Source organism: Podarcis vaucheri (genome assembly GCF_965113315.1).
Source record: "Podarcis vaucheri genome assembly, chromosome: 6".
Taxonomy (NCBI): Eukaryota; Metazoa; Chordata; class Lepidosauria; order Squamata; family Lacertidae; genus Podarcis; species Podarcis vaucheri.
Genome location: NC_138764.1, coordinates 21361568 through 21383390, shown reverse-complemented (window position 1 = coordinate 21383390; position 21823 = coordinate 21361568). Strand labels below are relative to the sequence as shown.

Sequence of the window (21823 nt, the reverse complement as noted above, 5' to 3'; positions counted from 1 at the left end):
ACAATCCCACATATCTGCAGCAAGGGTGGAATGGAATTCCCAACATTAGCTACCTTGTAGTACGCTAGGTTTATCCTAGCATAGATGTCTCCTTTATTCAAATTAGAGCAGCATCTCTGGCCTCTTAGACAAAAGCTGCAGTTCGAATTAAATGGAGCAGTCCCCACACGCCACCCTTTCCGTTGGTATTAAACTACAAGAAATGCATGTTGCATGCATTAGTTGTGCTGGCAGTTGGAACACTGCCAAGGACACACAAATAAAAATGTGTGTGTGTCAGCTTCCAAATAGGGTTGATGCTGTTAGCTTGTTTCAAAAATCAAAAAAGAATCACAAGGTATATGCATAATGCTGAGCTGTGGTTAATGGAAAGCAGATGCAAGCATTTTGAACTCCTTGTTGTGACTATGCCCAAGGGGGTCTACAAGCAAAGAGTCTAGCTGGCGCACTCTCCCTTCCTGAAATCTTTGCCAGACCTTGAAAGCAATGACAGAGGATTAGCTTGTCACAGTTCAAATCAAGCAGGTGGAGAGGCGAGAGGAGGAAAGATATTAAAGAAGTGTGGTATTGTGATCTGAAGTGACAGGCTAAAGCTACAGGTAAAGTAGAACGGACTGTTTTTAAAACACATCTCCAAGCTTCCCTGGTGCAGAACACCAAAGTTTCTCTAGCCCACTGCTGCAACAGTACTTATTTTTATTTTTATGATTATATATTACAAGCGACATTTTATACTATGAGTAGCTAACTTGTGGCTCTACAGCTCCTACCAGCCATTGGGTGATAGGTATAGTTCCATCAACATCTGGAAGGGGCGTGATCCTGTTTTTCAGTGGTATTTTCTACAAGTTTTCCCTGTTGCTGAATACTTGAGCAAAGTAAGATACTTCAGTATTTGCCATTAAGTGTGTGCAATTATATAATGTACATTTGGTAGCGCTGTGGGTTAAACCACAGAGCCTAGGACTTGCTGATCAGAAGGTCGGCGGTTCGAATCCCCGTGATGGGGTGAGCTCCCGTTGCTCGGTCCCTGCTCCTGCCAACCTAGCAGTTGGAAAGCACGTCAAGTGCAAGTAGATAAGGTAAACGGGAAGGTAAACGGTGTTTCCATGCGCTGCTCTGGTTCGTCAGAAGCGACTTAGTCATGCTGGCCACATGACCCAGAAACTGTCTGCGGACAAACGCCGGCTCCCTCGGCCCATAGAGCACATCAAAGTGCAAGTAGATAAATAGGTACCGCTCCGGCGGGAAGGTAAACGGCGTTTCCATGCGCTGCTCTGGTTCGCCAGAAGCGGCTTAGTCATGCTGGCCACATGACCCAGAAGCTGTATGCCGGCTCCCTCGGCCAATAAAGCGAGATGAGCGCCGCAACCCCAGAGTAGGTCACGACTGGACCTAATGGTCAGGGGTCCCTTTACCTTTACCTTATAGCTAGCTTTAATCCTTATTGCTATCCCGCTTTTCAAACATACTGTCAACCAAAAGACCTTTCCCTCGGTACTTTCACATGCTTGAGCCAGAATGCCAATGCTTTGACAGGGCAGAGCACCCAACTTCTTTACAAGGTACAGTTGTGCAACAAGAAGCACCACACTCAATGTGGAAACCCACAATTACATAACTTTGTGCTTTTATCTCTGTGCTTCAAATGAATATGGGAAACTTGCATTTGCTGGAGTAGCTCAGAGAGCAGCAAAAATAAGTGTAGATTTCAATTCAATGAACTGAGACACTACTAACATGGCTTGTGCCCAAAGTACATTGTTTCTAATCTGTGATTGATGAAGCCACACAAAACACAAAAGGAAATCCATTGTCTGTGAATACCTTTATTGTGACCAAGAATAAAATGTCACAAAATAGTTATCGAGCTAGTGTGACGTGTGAGGAGTGGATCATTATACCGTCATGGAATCATGTGCAATGAAGGACATATTAGAAATATTTTAAATTGAAATGGCTAGCCAGTGAACTTTTAATTCCTACAACACTTTCTAAGGGAAAGAGACAATAAAAGGAGTACACCACTAATGCCTTCTCAAAGTTCAGTTTAGTGGGTCTTACTACCAGGTAAGTGAGTACAGGAATGTAGCCTTAAAGTGTTAGAGCAGGGGTGCTGAATATTGTTCGACTCCCAGCAGTACTAGGAAGCACAGCCAGTGGTCTGGGATGGTGGGAGTTGTCAAAAAGAATCCGAAGGGACCCAAGTTCACCATACTGCTCTAGAAAGTGGGTGTTACAATTCATAACCTTCATGCTAGTGCATTTGTCCCTGTTCAAATCAATTTTATCTCAAAACACATACAGTGGTACCTCGGGTTACATACGCTTCAGGTTACAGACTCCGCTAACCCAGAAATAGTACCTTGGGTTAAGAACTTTGCTTCAGGATGAGAACAGAAATCGTGCTCCGGCGGTGGGAGGCCCCATTAGCTAAAGTGGTGCTTCAGGTTGAGAACAGTTTCAGGTTAAGAATGGACCTCCAGAACAAATTAAGTACATAACCAGAGGTACCACTGTACCTGTTTATTTTTCTCCTGCACAAAAATGACGCAACAACTACTGTACGTGTATTTGGCTGAAATGATTGGCCTTCCTATGACATCGCCACGATAACCACGTGAAAACCAGTGCAAATTCCTTCCATTCATTTCTGCACCAAAAAGCCACCACACCACCTAGTGCCCCCTTAATGGTAAAGCCAACCTTGAAACATATTTTCTCGATCTGAAATGTGAAATTGGTGATCTTACAAGATAACCACAGCTCTGGAACTGTCTTTCTCCTAAACAACTATGTCAGTACGGAGGCGAATGGGGCAGGCATGGTCGAGAAAGCTTACAGGAAAGATAAGTGCATTGTGAGAATTCATAAGGAAACACACAATGGTTGTGAGAGCCACCAAAAGCTTAACAGCCGAGGACAAAGAAGAGAAGTTTGGATTCAATATCCTGCTTTATCACTACCCTAGGGAGTCTCAAAGCGGCTAACAATCCCCTTTCCCTTCCTCCCCCACCACAAGCACTCTGTGAGGTGAGTGGGGCTGAGAGACTTCAGAGAAGTGTGACTAGCCCAAGGTCACCCAGCAGCTGCATGTGGAGGAGCGGGGACGCGAACCCTGTTCACCAGATTACGAGTCCACCGCTCTTAACCACTACACCACACTGGCTCTCTCCACAAAGGCCAACTTACATCAGAGGCCTGGAAACAAAGGGTCACATCTAATGAAGCCCACCCACCTGGGCAATAAAAATTCTCTGCTCCTCCATGTCTGCCCTGAAATGTCCCCCAACCCTCAGGAAAAGGCTTTGAGGGTGCATGGGAGGCTGAAAGGGGGTGGCAGGAAGAAGGGAGAAATCCCATTGCATGAGGGAATGCCCACTTGTGCTACACTGGACCTCACCCAAAGAGGCAGAAGTAGGCAGCATTCAGCACCTGCCCAACATCTGTTCCAGCTGATCTTTATGGCCTCATTTTCCATACACATGCCTACCATTTAGTGAGCCTTATGTTAGTACATGCATATTGATTGTGAAGTCATTTAAGAGAATGATATGCATAGAATTTATTTTGTACTTGTCGTGTTCTACAAATCATAATGTAGATTAGGAACAATTCATTTGCAGCGTCAAAAACCGTTCATGTAATTATTTAAGGATTAGGGTTATGAATAAGATCAAAAACCACATTCTCTGGAAATGTTCACCTTTCTTATTAATAAAATGATCATGTCACAGTTAAAGATGCACTATTTGATTATTATTATTATTATTATTATTATTATTATTATTATTATTATTATTATAAAAAAGATATTAAGGCTGATTTTCCAGCATGTTTTAAAGTAGAAGTCAGATACCAACACACACCTCTTAAGGCATTTGTGTTATACTCAAATTATTTCATGAAGCTGTGACAGCTGTTTTCATTTTAAAATTAAACCTTCAAGAGGAGATTTTGATTTCGACTTTACACATCCCCAATCCTCTATTCAAAATAGCCTTCTCCTTATGCTGTGTATATAGGTAGTGATTATCAGGGCTTCATTACCCACATTCACAAGTAATGTATTTTGCTCCAATAGAAGGCAGTTTTTAATTCTAAAAAACTGAGCAGCAAATTTAGTCAAAATACAAGCAAACAACAAAATGTATAAACTTCAATTGTAAAAGTTTAAATGGATAAATTTTGTAATTCATAGGCAGTCTTCCTTCTTGTTTTGAATGACATAGTGCACCTTTAACATATATAAAGCAAAAATCACAACATAGAGACCTGAATAACAGCATTTTTCCTGCCATTGCAAGAGTTAAACGTTTTGCTAAGTTCTTTATGACCCTGTTAAGTAATATTTATCTACCAATTGGACAAACAAACACATTTCACACTAAACATACCATTAAAAAAACATTTTGCACAGATGCTGGTAAATATCTCTATCTCAACGTTTCTTAAAGAATTGAAACTGAACCCTCAAGTGAAAACTGATCTTCCCACAATATTAATAAAATAAATTAATCTGGTCTATGGATTACCAATTTGTAATGAACAGCTTTTTGTATATAGGGTTTTCCCACTATACAATATAGTTTCATCAAATAAATGCAAAAACAAGAACACGCAAAATGCTGGTATGTCTAGGTTGCCTTTATAATGCTGCATTAACATGTAAAAGGAATTATTTCTAAGACATTTACACTTTTTATCCTTTTACCACAAAGACCTATTCCCACCCCACCCCATCCATTTCCTATTTTAATGCTAGCCTGTTCAATTGTACACTCTCAGATCTCAGTGGCTTAAGGCAGAACTCAATTATTTAGGGGGAAAGCTACATACCTACAGATTCAAATGAGTGCCCATTTCATATGATACATGTCTTAAGGCATTCTAAACAATAACACGACTGTTTACCCAATTAAGGCTCTTTTTCATTCTGTAGAAAAAGCTAACACCAAAACCCTATTTACCAGTCTATTAAAACAATGTCACCACATCCTATGTTAACCTTATTTAGACACAGCTTTCTGCCTAGCTGGGCCCTCAATTTCTCCAACTTGTTACTAATCTTCTCTAGTGAAACCATCTCAACTGGAGTCCTTTTGTGCCATTCAAATACATGCAATCCCACACCAGTATGAGGGTGGGAGTACACAAAGCTGCTCTGTGAAACCATCAGAGGCTATGGCCATAAGAGGTCATTGCACAATAGGCCTAAGCAGCTGCAATACTTTCTGATCCACTAAAGGTAAAGGTAAAGGTACCCCTGCCCGAACGGGCCAGTCTTGACAGACTCTGGGGTTTGTGCGCCCATCTCACATCTATTGGCCGGGGGCCAGCGCTGTCCGGGGACACGTCCGGGTCACGTGGCCAGCGTGACAACGCTGCTCTGGCGAGCCAGAGCCGCACACGGAACGCCGTTTACCTTCCCGCTGGTAAGCGGTACCTATTTATCTAATTGCCCCCGGAGGTGCTTTCGAACTGCTAGGTGGGCAGGCGCTGGGACCGAGCAGCGGGAGCGCACCCCGCCGCGGGGATTCGAACCGCAGACCTTTCGATCGGCAAGCCCTAGGCGCTGAGGCTTTAGCCCACAGCGCCACCCGCGTCCCTTCTGATCCACTAGCCATGGCTAAAAACTTGGGAGCCAGTTATTTGGTTGGCTGCTCACTGCCACCCAACCAGCTTGAATTTCCGAGAAAAGCTTCAACCCAATTGAGGGGTATGTTGGCACAGATGTTAATCATGGTTAGCACTAAAGTCAGAAGCTGATTAAAAATCCCAATGAAGTGTGAATCATAGTTAGCATTAACCAGTGGTGATGTAACCCTTAGCCACTGTTGAGGCTCAACTCAAACTTAAGGCCCTCTCAACCAGTTTAATGAATTTGTTGTGTTTGCATCAGCCTATAGGCTCCGTCTACTACTTGACAGAAAAGAACACCTTTACAAAAGTGCAAAGAAACAGCAAATATAAATATTTATCATTAAAAAAAGAACAAAGGTGAGACTAGCAGCGCAAATCATACCTGGAACAGACAAACCTCAGAAAAGAAAGTGGCCAAACGGAGAAAGGGGAAAGATACCCGATTAGAGCACTATTCATTCAGTCCTTCCCATGTACTTCCGTAAATCAAATAATGAGAAAAATGAATGGCAGCTAAACAGTAGCTGGGTTGTGAAAGAGTCACAAGTTAAGACAGTAGCATTTATGTAGTAAGAGATGTGACAGCATAGCATTAAAATATATTCAGAATTAGTGTATGTAACGTCATGGTGTATTCCATAGACCCTCCAGAAGATGTGACATACACCAGGGATTTCATGTACTCTCCCGTGAGCTCAGGAGTATTCTGCACATGTAACAGGAAATTCTCATATGCACAAGGACTCCACAGAAACACACACAAGGCACCAGTGCCTGCCTGGCCTTGGATTACGCTCATAGTCTTGCTTTATGGACTGTCTACTTATGAGCTCCCATTGCTTGTTCCCTGCTCCTGCCAACCTAGCAGTTTGAAAGCACGTCAAAGTGCAAGTAGATAAATAGGTACCACTCCGGCAGGAAGGTAAACAGCGTTTCCATGAGCTGCTCTGGTTTGCCAGAAGCGGCTTAGTCATGCTGGCCACATGACCCGGAAGCTGTACGCCGGCTCCCTCGGCCAATAAAGCGAGATGAGCACCGCAACCCCAGAGTCGGTCACGACTGGACATAATGGTCAGGGGTCCCTTTACTTATCAGCATTAATCAGCTCATGCTTTACAACAGCTTGCATCCACATTTTCATGAGCAGGAGGCTGCTCACGTAACAAGGTTTTCCTGCCCTTTTTCTTCCACATTCTCCTGGGGTTTCAAATTGCCAGGAGAAGCTTTGATTCGGGGTGGGGAGGAAGCAGTGGAGAGGATGGGAAGGAAAAATAAGGCCTTGTATCCCCCTATGTAACATGCAGGTTTGAAACAGCATACAGAAGCAGAAAGAACAATGTCAGTTAAATTTTAATTTGTGTTCCCAAAATCTCATAAAGTGCTAATTGCATCCCTTTTCAAAGAGATCAATTTTTTTCCCTCATCTCTGCGCGTTCATCAGTCCTGCTAAAGTCTTCATTTTTCTGATTATTAATTTAGACTGTTTTTGTAATTATGAGTCTTACCATCTGAACAAAGACATGCACTTGAAGGAATCAACACACTTTCCAGGAAATACAGTTCCCTTCTCAATACTACTTTTAGCATTAGGGCCTTAATTTTTTATTCTTCCACCCCCAAGTACCTATGTATGCTATTCCTACAATCATTTCTCAGTATTAGTTTTGCATTTCTGCATCCTCTTTTCTAGAGACTCCTCAAGTAGCAACTCCACAGTGACATTTATAGGACTTTCCCAGAGTTAATAACTTAGTTCCATTATAATGAGCATATGAAAAACTTTTAACTCAGAATTAACTGTTTGTTTGCCCAAATGCTAACTATTTTTCTTTTTCTTTTTGCAGAAGCATTCATTCAATTTCTTCAAGCACTCAATTGCTCATAGCTGCTTAGCAACCTGTCCTATAGCAACACTTTAATGCTACCTACCTAGTAACCAACTGAAGTCTGGCCTGTTCTGCCCATATAAACCTATTTTATTATGTCCCATTGAGATCTGTACAATTTGTCTGCAGTACAAGGGTGCCCAGAATAGAGGACACAACAGAGATAACTAGCACATAGAAGAATGATTAAGAGCCTTTAACCATCTTGGATGCAGGACCAATTATGACACCTCACCTTCTACTCTGAATTTGCTGCTCCCTTCATTCCTTCCTCCTTACCTGCTACACTCTGCTGCTTCTGCAACACAGCCAGAAAAAGGCAGGATTGAATTTCATAGCATATTGACATCAAAATCAGAATAGCTAGCCATAACCCTGAGAAACATTTGTATACTGTAGATGAACTTCTGCAAAACGGGGCTTAACTCCTACATTTTTTCATAAAATATTGGTACAAAGTCCATGAATTGATCTAAAAGGATCAATGATATTATTTGGGGCAGGCATGGCCAAACTTGGCCCTCCAGATGTTTTGGGACTACAACTCCCATCATCCCTAGCTAACAGGACCAGTGGTTAGGGATGATGGAAACTGGAGGGCCATGTTTGGCCATGCCTGGAAAGGCAATTCAGATCATTTGCTTGAGCAACTGAATTCTGAATGCCATCTGGCAGGCAGGTCACAAATGACATCTGGCTTTTTCCATGCTCTCTTACATTCCTGGAGTGTGTCAAACAATGAGCATTTTTCAACGAAGTCGACTCAGGCGTTCTGGAGAATAAAAACAGCTAGCCTAATCAAAAAAACAGACCTAGAACCAATACTTTGTGTATCATAGATTATAGTGTCTGTAAAAAATGTCAAAGAGGGGGAAAAACAATAGGGCTTTGCTGAAAGAGGCATCAAAACTGCACAGCCAGTAATGCAATATGCTCTTAGAAGATTTGACTAGCATTTCCTCAACAGCCAACCCACTCTATAGCCATATAGAAAATCTCTTCTGAGGCCAAGGGAAATCTCAAAAGCAATGTATTATGTGGGTGGAGTGGAGTTACTACCCTTTAATGGGGTAGGAAGCAAAATTCTACAGGGCATAGCGACATAATCTGGCACACGTAGCTTTGGCCCTGTATACCTGAAGGAGTATGTTAACCTCCATCATTCTGCTGAGGTCCAGCTCTGAGGGCCTTCTGGCGGTTCCCTCACTGCGAGAAGTGAAGCTACAGGGAACCAGGCAGAAGGCCTTTTTGGTGGTGGAGCCCACCCTGCGGGAATGCCCTCCCATCAAATGTCAAGGAAATAAACAACTAATTGACTTTTAGAAGATATCTGAAGGCAGCCCTGTTTAAGGAAAGTTTTAATGTTTGATGTTTTATTTTGTTTTTAATATTCTGTTGGGAGCCGCCCAGAGTGGCTGGGGCAACCCAGTCAGATGGGCGGCATACAACTAATAAAATTATTAGTGTTAGTACTATTAACTCTTCAGAATCTCACCAATGTTTATGACAGGGGAGTGGCCAACCAGTGGACCTTCAGACATTGCTGTACTACAACTCCTATCATTACTGGATATGCTGACAAGGTCTGATGGGTGTTAAGAGTCCAGCAACATCTGGAAGCCACCAATCAGCCACCCACCCCGGATTAGGCTCTTCTTTCCTGCAAATCCACTGGCATTCCTCTACAAAGGAACTGGCGCTAAATCTCAGCCTGCAAAACAACTGGAAACAGGCAACTCTCAAACTTACGTGGGAGTTACATTCCAGGGGTAATGCATGAAGTCAAAATTACATATAGTCAAAACATACCGGATGCAATGATGGATGGAATTTTGAAAGTTAGGGGGTTTTTTTTAGGTCTGCCTCCTTGTTTGTTTGTTTTTAACTTGCCTAGTGCATAAAACTGAATGCACACAAGCGAAATGTGTATAACACGAGTTAACTGTACTTAATTTTGAAAGTGTAAAAATATGGTAGTTACAGCTATTCCTTTTAGTTTTCAATGAATTAAATTTGTGCTAAAGCCACACAAAGTCATGTCAGCTTCTTTCTACTTGAACAATTAGCTTATTCTGACTCGCCTAATGTTTACACCAAACTTTTACCAACGCTGTACAAAGCATAGTTTATTTTAGTAACGTTGTATGTGTAGCAACTATTTTCACACTTAGTAGCAATTTCCTATTCTATCATTTACCATTTTCTGTGCTTTTGATATTCTCATACCTAGGGAGAGGGCAGTAGTTCTGTTCATTTGGTCAGAAACTGTCAATAGTATTTGTTGATCAATCATGCATCTAATCCATGTAGGGCATCTCTCTACAGGAAGAGGCATAATACTCATAACAGAATTATTATCTTTTAACAAGAAGGAAATAATGCCTGCTATGTACACAACAGCTAATCTAAAACAAATATCACCCAAGATATTAGAAAAGCAGCACAGTGTTATGGTAACATTTTTAGACACTTGCCTCCTTTAATAAAAAAAAAATTAGACAAGAGATTGCAGCCACAAGTACTTCATACGGCAATATTTTAAATATAGCTGCTTCTGATGGATGGCTGCTTCTGTGAAGGGCAGAAAAGTAACTATGCATCTTGGCAATTACAGAAACAATCTCCTTCTAAAGAACTGTACCAAATTATTAATTATCTTGAATATATTAATCTTGGACTTTTCTAAGACAATGCCTGGAATTTCCAGGTGAAGTACTTACATTACTATTATTGAAAATGTGCTACTCTATTAATCTTTTTGATCAAAAAATTTAATGAATTATTCTACACTTAGTCGAACTTTGCAGTCCTGTATTAAACATATGCCACTACTTACATAACTACTAATGTCTTAAGATGCACATCCTGCAACAATTGCAAATTGTGATTTCCTGGATTCTTTAGCCATTTTAAGCATTAAAAAGAAAAAAAAGGAAAAAAGCATTTGCAAGTAACATTCTGAAGTTGTGAAAAAATGCAAGCACCTATAGTAGGTACCTTATACAAAATGCAGTGCAAACATTTTTGACTGGATAAGATGCAGGCAGTTGCTGCATCCCTGCTCATTACAATTTAATCAAATGTTTACTAGGCTGAGGCCCGTACAAATTGTGGACTATAAAATGTTTGCAGAATGCACTGTGTAATTACTTTGCTATAATTACACTGGATTTTGACAATAGATTAGTGTTTGCATTGAGAAGTGTTTTCAAAAGAACACTTGAAAGAAATTTATCAACCTAGGACTGAAACATCAGAAAGGAAGGGTGTGGTTGTTATTTTTTGTATTATATGGCATATTTCAGGACTCCAATATACATGCATAAGTATCAATTTTGCTCTACCAGTTGCACTGATTAACACTAGTGCCCTGCAAAGAAGAACCCAATATATTAAAACTTTCCGTAGAAGCTGGTGGAAGTAAATGGGTTTTGAACAAAGTGAACAAGGCATAAAGAAGGGCAGTTTGTTACCTATAATGCTCATAGATAAGGTAATGGTAGTAGTATGTACCAATACATTCAGCTCCGGAAAAGACCAAAAAAATCCATTATAATTTAATTAAAACTCCCCTGTTCAGTTTAAAATATATGTAGCTTTTGTACCCCTATCACAGTTGTGTGGTCTAGTGCATTCCATAAGTATTTCCCTATTGTACACAGCTGAGGTGAAAACTACAAGGTTGGTCCTTGGGCTTTGTCTGCACTAATAGTATACCACAAATCACTGTTGACTAGAATTTAGCTTCTCACTGGCATCAACTGCACTCAAAATACCTGAAAACCTGTACAGGTTCAGTGCTGTCACACATAAAAGACTGTTTCAGGGCATATTCCCTACACCATTTACTAGCATGAAATTACTTGTCCCAATTTTTATCTTTGCCAACAATCCTCTCTACTTCTTTGTCCCTGTGCTTCAAAAGGTGAGGTTTGTAATTTCATTTGCCTTTGATTAAAATGTGCAAAAAGACAAACTTGCTTGGTGATCCTTCTTCATATCAGCAGACATATAAAATTTAAAATATGCTTATTCGTGAATTAGTGTGATGAGAATGCATGACTACGAAATCGTGCAATTCTTGCAAGACTTGTTTTGAAACAAGGAATGATGAAGGAGGAGGCTGAAGACCAAACACCACCCACATATCCCTTGGGACAATCCAGTTGTCCAAAAAAATATCCCAACACTTATAGAAACAGAATCCCCTACAAATAAAAGGAGCACTGAAAGCAGCAAATTGCCAAAATTAAGTGTGGTGTACACAATGTGAACCAACACACATTAATAAAAGAGAGTTAACCTGTAGTGCAGACTTGGTCTCACTTTTCCTTTTCAATACAATGAGTAACAGCTACTCAAGCAAACAGTTATTAACCCAACACAATGTAAAATCTTAAAATCACTTCCCATCCTGGAAGTAACAGAATAAAATTATTCTCAGAAAATAATGTATAAATTGATGGAATACCTTGCTATTGGTAAGCTATTAATAAAATTAAACACATATGGTGTTCCATAGGTATTTCTATAAGGCCTTCCACTGCTATTTTAAAACTATATGCAACAGACGTAAACAATCTCCCCAGAAAGTGGATTCTGCCTCTACTTGTCTGTACATCCCCTTTAAAAAAGTTCAACTTTCCAATTGATGAGTCAAACTCAGTCGTAAGTTAGTACAGTCAGTCAATCCGACTGGTAAGTCCCAGGTCAAAGTCTTCAGCAAGTAACAGATTCAGTAAAGCAGGTGCTCACAGATTTAAATCAAATCCAAAGTGAAGTTTCGAATGACATCTGGTGCTCCTGTGTCAAAGCCACAAATGTCCAGCATGCCTCTGTCATCTGGGTCTGCAATGGTAAAACTGTTGGATGTCAACCCACAAACTATCAGCTTGGATGGAATACCCATTCTCTAAAGGAAGAAGAAAAAGAAACACGTTTTTTTCCAGTGTGCAGCTGCACAACCAAGTATGAACTCTTTACAAAAGCCAAGTCTTTTACACTTTACTGTGACAGATACAGGAAACCCGGCTGACCTGCCCCACCTCTTTGCATGCAAGACAGTATTCATTGACAATTTCCCTGGGTTTCCAATTCCATCTGTTTTCCAGTACAGTAACATCCCCCGCAGCTGCACATTAGGACAAAAGAGAGATTGTACTGGCTCTCCAACTGACATTGCCTCTCTGTCCTACCTGCGGAAATCATTTTCTTATTGGCCCGGCTTGGCTTCTGGAGAGCTTTTATAGCCACACATGCACAAATCTGGTTGGACCATGATGCAGACCCACTGAAGAGCCACAAAGTACAGCACCTTACACTGATACTGACCAGAGTAAATGTGAAGTGAGCAAAATGTTTGAAGAAAATGCTTTATTTTTGAGTGCTGCTGTTGCAAACTGGAATATTTTTAACAGTGTGCCAGCCACTAGTATCGTAGTTTCAACTGCCACGCATAAATGATTCTAAAAAGTTTTTATTTCTGCGACATAGCAGTCATCCTTTTAAAAGCTGGGAACTATTTAAAAATCAGCTATTTCCTACAGAAACAACTTCATGGCAAAGTTGTACAAAGGGCATTTTACCTCTCTATACGTCCTCAAGGCTGTGGCAGGATGAGTATCTCCAGCAAATGTCTCATTATCTGTTAACACAATAAAGACATCAACAGCTACACCTGTCTTCTGAGCCCATAGCATTGGAAGAGAGCAATCTGTGGCACCCATTGGAATCTAGGAAAAATAAGAAACCATTATTAACAAAACAAGTCAGCAGACGTTTTAGATGGGAACTGTACTTCGGTTCAAAACTCTACTCATCTCTCACACTGGTGCACTCTGAGAAGCCCTCCGCAAATCCCTGACAACTTCCTATACTCTTCAGCATCCAGGATAAACTTTTTGTTTTTACCCATATAGCTCTCCAAGGTTTTGCCCTAGTATCTCTTTGTGCTCTTATTTTCTTTTACATCCCTGTCCACAACATTTACTCAAACTCTATTGCCAGCAATTGACCCAAAGACTCCTATTCTTACAACAGTGTTAGCCACATTCTCTTTCTGTCCGTTATCCTTAGAACTCCTATATAATGTCTTTCTTTCTCCCTCTCCCTTCCAATATCACTTCAAATCTATGCTCAGCCTCAACTGTGACAAAGCTTAAATACAGGCAACTGCCCTTGGTCTTCCATCTTAGCCTTGTCTCTTCCTTCTCTACCTGTTACTCCTCCTTTTGAAATTTACGGTGTAAACTCTTAACGCCAGGGTTTGGTTTTGTTTTTTCGATTTTGGCATGCAACTATGTAAAGCGCCATGTACATATAATGATGTTCAATAGCAAAAATGAATTTTAGTTCTATATTTTTGTTGAGTCTATTGATGTTGAAGTTCTCGATTCCATCTTTTCAAACAAACTAATCACAGATTTTAAGATCTTAAATATACTTACTAGATGGAAAATCCCATTGAACACAAGTGGATTTACATCCAAGTCCATATGTATAGGATTATATATAGATTGAAAAAAAGTGAAAACTGCATGAAAATATTATCAAAAGCAGCTTCAGTTTAATTTAAAGGTGAAAAAATAATCTGAAAGTGAACAAGATACTTCAAAATATTATTTATAAAATATTTTGTTCAAAATGAGGGAGAAAGTTTACCAGTAGTCCCTTTTTGCAATTCAGGACAATTAGTTGAACTTCCACATATAAAATTAGAGACAAATATAAACGCTTCAGATACCTCAGACATCTTATGTAACACTTGAGGTAATGTCATGTCCTCAGTCACCGAGCAAGGGACCATTTCATGGGAAAAGGCAACAATATGAGAATCTTTTTCAGTTCGTGCAACAACCTGGTAAGAGTGTTAAACAAAACAGAAAACAGAAAATGAAGCCATGTTATTTTCATTTTGTGTTCTATGTTCTGAAGGGAGACCTAAGGGTACCACTGTCTGTCTCAGGATTTTCACAGTGTCCATTGCTATAGCCACATTTCCCCTTCAACTATCTTTTAAAGTAATTCTTTAAAAAAAATGAGGAAAGACTCTCTAAGCTACTCTCTTACACTACCCCCCACTTAAGTTTTTAAGTGTCTCTTGATTAGGTCTGTAGACAGCGTGCATGTCTGGGCATGAAAGACAACAGAAAGCTACTTCAGCATTCAAATTTGGGTTGAAATAATTTGGTGAAACAAACGTAACTTACCATACACATTGCTGCAGCAACTGTACTAGCATTCAGCACACTACCCAAAACCTTTTGGAACATAGAGTCACTGACATCAATTGCAAGCATGAAACGCTTCCCTGTTGGCTCCATTGTCTAAAGAAAGAGTGTGAGAGGTAAATTGGGAGAGTGGTTGTTATTATTATGCTTTCATAGCAATAAGCATACATTGAGAACAAGCAATTGCTACCTTGAAGAAAAAGAGGGTGATGTCCAAACTATGTCAATTGCTAATAATAATGATGATGATGATAATAAAAATAAATAATTTTATTATTTATACCCCATCCATCTGGCTGGGTTTCCCCAGCCACTCTGGGCAGCATGTTTTAAAACACAGTAAAGTATCAAGCATTAAAAACTTCCCAATACAGTGCTGCCTTCAGATGTCTTCTAAAAGTTGTGTTCTTTATCTTCTTGACATCTGAAGGGAGGGTGTTCCACACGGAGGGCAGCACTACCAAGAAGGCCCTCTGCCTGGTTCCCTGTAACTTGGCTTCTCACAGTACAGGAAGCAGCTTGTGCAAACTGGTTGTCGTCGTCGTCCCATCCCCTGTCCCCCTGTTCCCCACAAGCCTCCAGGTATGTTTGAGGGACCCTCGAGCAAAGGAAGTCACGCTACAGGCACAACACTGGCTCTTGCCCAGAACTAGAAGACCACACAGTATGAGAAGGATGCACAAGATGTTGTTCTTTATAATCTCTCTCCCCCCCCCCCCCAAATACAAGGCCTCAGGGAACTCAGTAGGAGGAAGTGGCTGAAGCAGTGTAATCTGCAGAATGGGTCACCATGGGACTTAGCCAGGACAAGAAAAGAGGCAGAGAAGCAAAAGATTTATGTTTTTTCAGAGTCCTTAAGACACTCTAATCATCCTGTCCTTAAACCTTAAACCTTTATTATTAAAATTGAATACTTTCTTAAATGAAGATTGCTCATCTGGAGGCTTATACTATACGTGTATGTATGGATAGATTCAAAATAAAGGTTAAATCAACATGCCGTTAAAACAGGTGTGAACATCTGCAGCTACAACTGATAATTACCTTGAAGGTCTTGTAAAATGAGGCATCAAGTGCTTCCAAAATGTCATTATCAGGTTGCCAGCGAAGTTTTCCCCGATAACCACGTTCTCCTTTGTAGTTTTCTAGTGCAACCAAAACATGGAATGGATGTATTCGAGCCTAGAAAAAGAGGGCTGCATTCTCAAAGACATATAATTGACAAAACAATATTCTAAATACAAAAAAAAAGTGTTGTCATCTTAAGTTGTCTTCTGACCATCCTAGCTTACATTACCTTTTCTGAACTTTTGTGTAATCTTCACTTTACACCAAAGGGGGTATTTCAAGATGTCCACACAATATACAGTTGTACCTTGTATTTCAAACGCCTTGGCTCCCTAACAATCGAAACCCAGAAGTGAGTGTTTCAAAAGATTTTTGGAAGTCGAACGTCCGGTGTGGCTTCCGCGACTTCCAATTGGCTGCAGGCCTCTCCATTGGTTTTCAAACGGTTCCAGGAGTAGAACCGGCTCCCAGAACGCATTCTGTTCGAGAACCAATGTACGACTGTATGCTGAGATATTCAGGTTTTTAATTTGTTTTAGGGTTGCTGTTTTTAGCAACTTTTCTCTGATGCCCTCACATCATATCTAAGATGTTGAAACATCAATACCCTCTGCCTCCAATTAATGTGTTTCTACTCTTTCCATCATACTTTACTCTAGAACCCTCATTGCAGGATTAACCCTCTTCCCAATTGAGTAAAAGAAAGATTTATTTCCCATTTGAGTAAAAGGTTTCTGTTCTTCCTACAAAATGGTCCTTTAAAATGGTACTCAGAATGGAGGAGATAGTAATAATGTGCTGTTGTTTTGTCAATTCCACAATACTTTATCCTTTTCTGAGAAAATGCTTCCCAACATTTTCCTTGATCAATCGATTTCCTGAACATATGGCAATGTGCAGGAGAAAGACCTCATAAGATTCTTGTTTTTATAACCTTATCCACAACACCTGCAATTCCTTAAACTAGAAATAGTGGCCAACTTTCTTGCATCTCTATACTGTTTGCAGGTTCAATATATTTCAATCAAAATTTGCAATTCTAAAACTCTTAAGTGTGAAATTGCTGTTTTGAGTTGCAAGTGTAGCTACACCTTCAACACCAATTTCTATTATCGGAATGATCTACTTCAACTGCACAGAGCTGCATTAGCATAATACAAACATGAGAGTCTCACCTTTTTAAGAAGTTTTTCGTTTCTTAGTCTTTCACAAACTGCTGCTACTTCTGGGCTTCCCGGTTCTAGAACAGAATTTGCTGTCATCTTTCCTAGATTCCTCAACATTGCTGTTAAGGGCATCTCCTGTAACAATGCTTTCCACACCTTGTACAGATTGAGATAGAAAGACCAGGATATGGTGTTTTAAAATGAGGATATATTACATTTAACCATTTAAGAATCAACAGGCAATTATACATCATCACGTTAACTACACAGTTAGTGCACATAACAAATTTAATGCACTCACCTCTTTAGATTTCAAATGATTTGTCAGAAGGTGTTCCCTAACTAAACTATATTCTTCTATCAAATGAATCACTTCCAATTCATCCTTTGTATGTTTCACCCTCTCCACTGCCTCCAAATACTTTATCAGTTTTTCAGTCTCAGGAGAAAGCTTGCTGTCTTTATATGCTTCTTGAACTTCCTTCCACCCTTTCATTACATACTTAGTGACTACGGCAAGGCCTGTTGAAATAGAAAAAAGCTATACTCAGTAACTCTTGCATAACAGCTTATTAACAGGATAGTTAATAAGAAGTTTTCCCCCAACTGTCAAGTAAGCGACCGGGTTTTTTATCTACAGCAGATTATGCAAACGCACATCAGTATAACTACATTTACAGCTTGCAGAAAAATATCGAAACTATGATCAGAGATAATTCAGTTATAATGTAAAAAAACCCAATAACTTATTAGCTATTTGAGAGACATTTTCCCTTCATTTCACTGTATAGAATGAAACAGACCATACATAAGTATAAAGTAAAAAAGTGATTTTTTTAAAGTGAGATTTTTGTCATTCTATTTAACATGGTAGTAACAGACTAAGAAACGTTTCTCCCATTACGATGAAAGCCATGAGTGAAATCACATGGTTACACTTCTGTCTAAGTATCTGATTTCAAAATCCGTGGTCACTCATTTCTGCAACGTCTAAATGAGCCTGGTCAACAACAGCTCCCCAGTTTTATGGAGGCTTCATTCCTCACGCTTTCATTTCCAACACACTCAAACAGACAGTGCTTACTCCAGACAATTATAGCTGTAATGGAAAATTCCCAGTTGTTGTTACCTTCATTTGCAGGCTTTAGATGGGATAACCTGAGAAGATCTTTATGACACCAGCCATTTCTTTTCTTATATTTTGTCACCGCTAAAGCAATAGCCATGTCATTCTTCCCATTGTACCACTCCGCAACAGCTTTTCTTAGGGCACGGCCCCACATGCCACATTTCATGCCCTCTTTCAGATCCTTTTTAAACTGAATGAAAGTGAAGAGATGGGTTGGTATACGACAAACTTCAGGGACAGCCTTATAAGCTGCTTGTTTTGTTTTGGAATCAGAACACTGTGAACAAACGGCAAGCGCAAACAATGCTGGCTCCTGTTTTGCTGCCCTCCCTTCTTGACTGAACGTCTTTATTTCCTGTACCACGTCACAGCCTCTGCCATCTTCAATAAGCCTCAGCAGAGCATCTGCATTTTCAAAGCCCAACTTTTGTTCCTTGATGTAGTAAGTACCTCCCTCAGAACCAAAACACAAGAAACGGCGCAGTCGATTCATGTCGGTAACCTGCCACACGTATCCACCTTCAGAATTTGGCAGCTGCTTTTCATTGCAAGGTTGCGTTTGACTTGTTGCTACTTCCATTGCTTCTCAATGTGAGGAGGCTCCTGAAAAATAGGGGGGGAATGCTTCAAATAGACATATAATTTTTATGGCTTACCTTATCTATAGTGAGATCTATTAATCTGCATGGATATAGTTATGCTGCACAAAAAGTACTGTGCCATAATTCTGAGATTCTGCTACTGTTCTCAAGTTATATCTAAATGTTACAGCCTCAAAAGTTCTTAAAATAAAAAACTTGAAAATAAACCGTAGCAACATCCAATGCCCATTTAAAACAGGACACATTCATAAAACCAGTTTAAATATGAAGTTGTAACCATTTCTTGATTATTATCTATGGGCACAATCCCCAAAGAGCCAGGCAAGTTAAGTCCTATAAACCTATTTGTGCTAACATGAAACATTTGATGCTGGCACCTGAATACTGATAAAATATATTTGAGCACACCTATGGAATGAGTTGGCCAACCATGCACACAAAGTCACTTTTTTACTCTTTAAGAAAGAAGGACTCATGAAAGTTATTTATGTACTCTATGCTATTATATGACACTAGGAGTTTTTTTGTCGGCTTAAACCATAATTATTGTACACACTTCCATATATAATAGTACTTTACAACCTGTACAACTCATCACATTTCCCATGCAACTCTTCTGATTTAATGTTTGAGATATGGGAATTGTTGTTGGCACTCACAGAATACCATTCATTTCTCGACTTACTGTTGCAGCAAGCATACAAGGCTGCTTTACACTGAAATCAGACTATTGTGCATCTAGCTTTGACTGCCAAATGCTCTCCAAAAGTTTCAGGCAGAGGCCATGCCTAAACTTACCTAGAGACACCAGGGATTGAACCTGAGAGTTCTGTGTGCAAAGCAGATGCTCTACAACTGAACTGCGACCCTTTCTCCAAAACCATTCAAATCTTTTTTAACACAGGACAAGCATATCGGAGGAGGAATAATTATTTAAGTTAAGGAACAAAGAGTTTATACTATCATAGCAAAGGAAACAAAATGTGCTAGCTGCTTTACAGGTATGCTCTACTAGAGATGCACCATATATTTCTAGACAACATATTATTGTTACACATGTGGGGTTTTTTGCTGCTGTTCTTAATAATGATACTATTCCAATGATATGATGCAATTATTTGTGCTAGACAAGTTCCAGTTATATATACACAGTGATATTACACAAAATAAAACGTTGGTCATATTTTTGAACAGAAATTGAGATCATTTCACTACCCAAATTCTTACATAGTTTTGAGTCCCAATCTTGCCTACCAGACAGGTAGATACAATCTTTTCTTCCTTGACAAATTATCCAAGTACAGGGTGCAATCTCAAGTAACAGGCAAATCAAACCACCAAACCAGGATGCAGCAAAAAAACAACAATCCACTCTATTTGATAAACACATGCTTTGGCGGGTGAAAACTGTTTAACAGAAGAATCACTGCCAACTTATTTAAGCTGGAAGGATGTTACACAAATGGGGCGCCACTGAAAAGGCCCTCAGAGGAATGAACCTATTCAACTGCAGAACAACCTCCTCCATCCCTGATTTTAACCCAAACAGGGGCAGGTCTCTGCAGGAGGAGCCACTGAATTTGTAGTCTGCATTATGTTTACATTCAGCTGTCAGGTGTACAAAACACACTCTTCCAAAACTTCCTGCGAAGTTTCGTATTTTGATCAGGCAACAGCAGATCGACACCTTTTTAGGCTTCTGCACTACTGTGCATAAATTCTCTCTCTCTCTCTCTCTCTCTCTCTCTCACACACACACACACACAGCGCCCAATGACGTCCATTTATTTTATTAAATCGGCATACCGCCCTTCAAGACCCGAAGATCTCACAGCAAATACGAAATAAAACTGCAGGCGAAACGAAGTAATAAAAACAAAACAAACCCAACAACATGCACGGCGCGGTCCCCTGCTTATGCGCACAGTACAGGGACACTGCAAAGGAGTTTGAAGGCTAATTTAGGGGGGGGGGAATGCAACAGCGCCTGTCTGGGAAAGCAACACAAACCCGCGCAAAAGCACAACTGCCTAGCCAGCTGCTGTCGGTTCGCGGCGCTCGTGTGAGCGTGAGAACGCGTGTGTGGAGTAAGCGCGCTCGGGGCGGCGGGAGAAGGCTGGGCGCCGCCGCCAGGCCTTCAGGGCGAGCAGGGGCGAGGGGAGGACTCCCTACGCCGACTCGCCCGAGCCGCTGAGGGAGGCGGACAGGGCGGGTCCTCCGGCGTCCCGGCCCTTCGCCGCCCGAGGAAGAAGCCGTACCTGAGCGGCCTTCGGCGGGGTGCAGGGGTGGGGAGGTCCCGGCGGGCAGCTCGGAGGCTTCTCGTTCTCCGCCTCAGGACCCCTCGCGCCTCCTGACAACTTCCCTCACGAGAGAAGGACCCGGATACAGCGGCTCAGGGAGGCCATCCCCCAGGACCCGGATGTCGGCGCCCGACCCCGCCTTCCCGGCCGGCGCTTCCCTCACGCCGCGAAAACAAAGGCCCGGATGGAGCGAGAAGCAGCTGTTCTCTCATCCTCACCCCTCAGCCAACCTGAGATATTATAAATCTAATAAATAAATTAATAAATAAGGTTCACTTATGGAGGAATGAGAGGTGTCGCTCATGTATGTATCCCTTTTCATAGGGGAAAGGAGCCTCCATACTTTCAAGAATTGGGCCTCCGCACCTCAAAAGTGAGGCCCGGGTGAGCTTAGCGACGCTTTCTCCACTTAGCTAGGCCCTTTTTAAGTGTGTGGAGATTTAATAGCCCGCCGGAAGATGCGGTACTACTACTCCCAGCATCCCCTGGCCATTTGGCGTGCTTGCAGGGGCTGATGGGAGCTGTAGTTCTGCAACGGGAAGATGCTCGAAGAGAGACTAACGAGGCTCGAGCAAGCATTTTTTAAATCTGTTCTCCGCCTTGAGTCCAGTAAGGGAATAACTAAATACAGAATCATAATCGAATAATGATGTTTCCACAAGGAAAGGTGGTTAGGCAGGGAGACTGGATGCCTGGCGGAAAGGCGCCACCATTCCACGAACTGGCGACCACCCCTATTCAGTAAGTGGCAGATTCCTACGCACGCGCAGAGGGACTTCCGGTCGCCGGCCGAATCGACC

At 41.0% G+C, this 21823-nt stretch overlaps 1 protein-coding gene across 1 annotated transcript; it reads right to left on the bottom strand.

Annotated features, from left to right (window-relative positions):
- Positions 1-8885: 8885 nt before the first annotated feature.
- RO60 (Ro60, Y RNA binding protein) lies at positions 8886-21187 on the bottom strand. Its single transcript, XM_082225501.1, has 9 exons — positions 20982-21187; positions 18122-18724; positions 17294-17514; positions 17002-17148; positions 15803-15940; positions 14738-14854; positions 14272-14385; positions 13115-13261; positions 8886-12441 (listed from the first exon to the last, which is right to left on the bottom strand). Exons 2-9 carry the CDS (start codon positions 18699-18701, stop codon positions 12289-12291), a joined length of 1617 nt encoding a protein of 538 aa, XP_082081627.1. The 5' UTR covers positions 18702-18724; positions 20982-21187; the 3' UTR covers positions 8886-12288.
- Between the last annotated feature and the right edge of the window lie 636 nt (positions 21188-21823).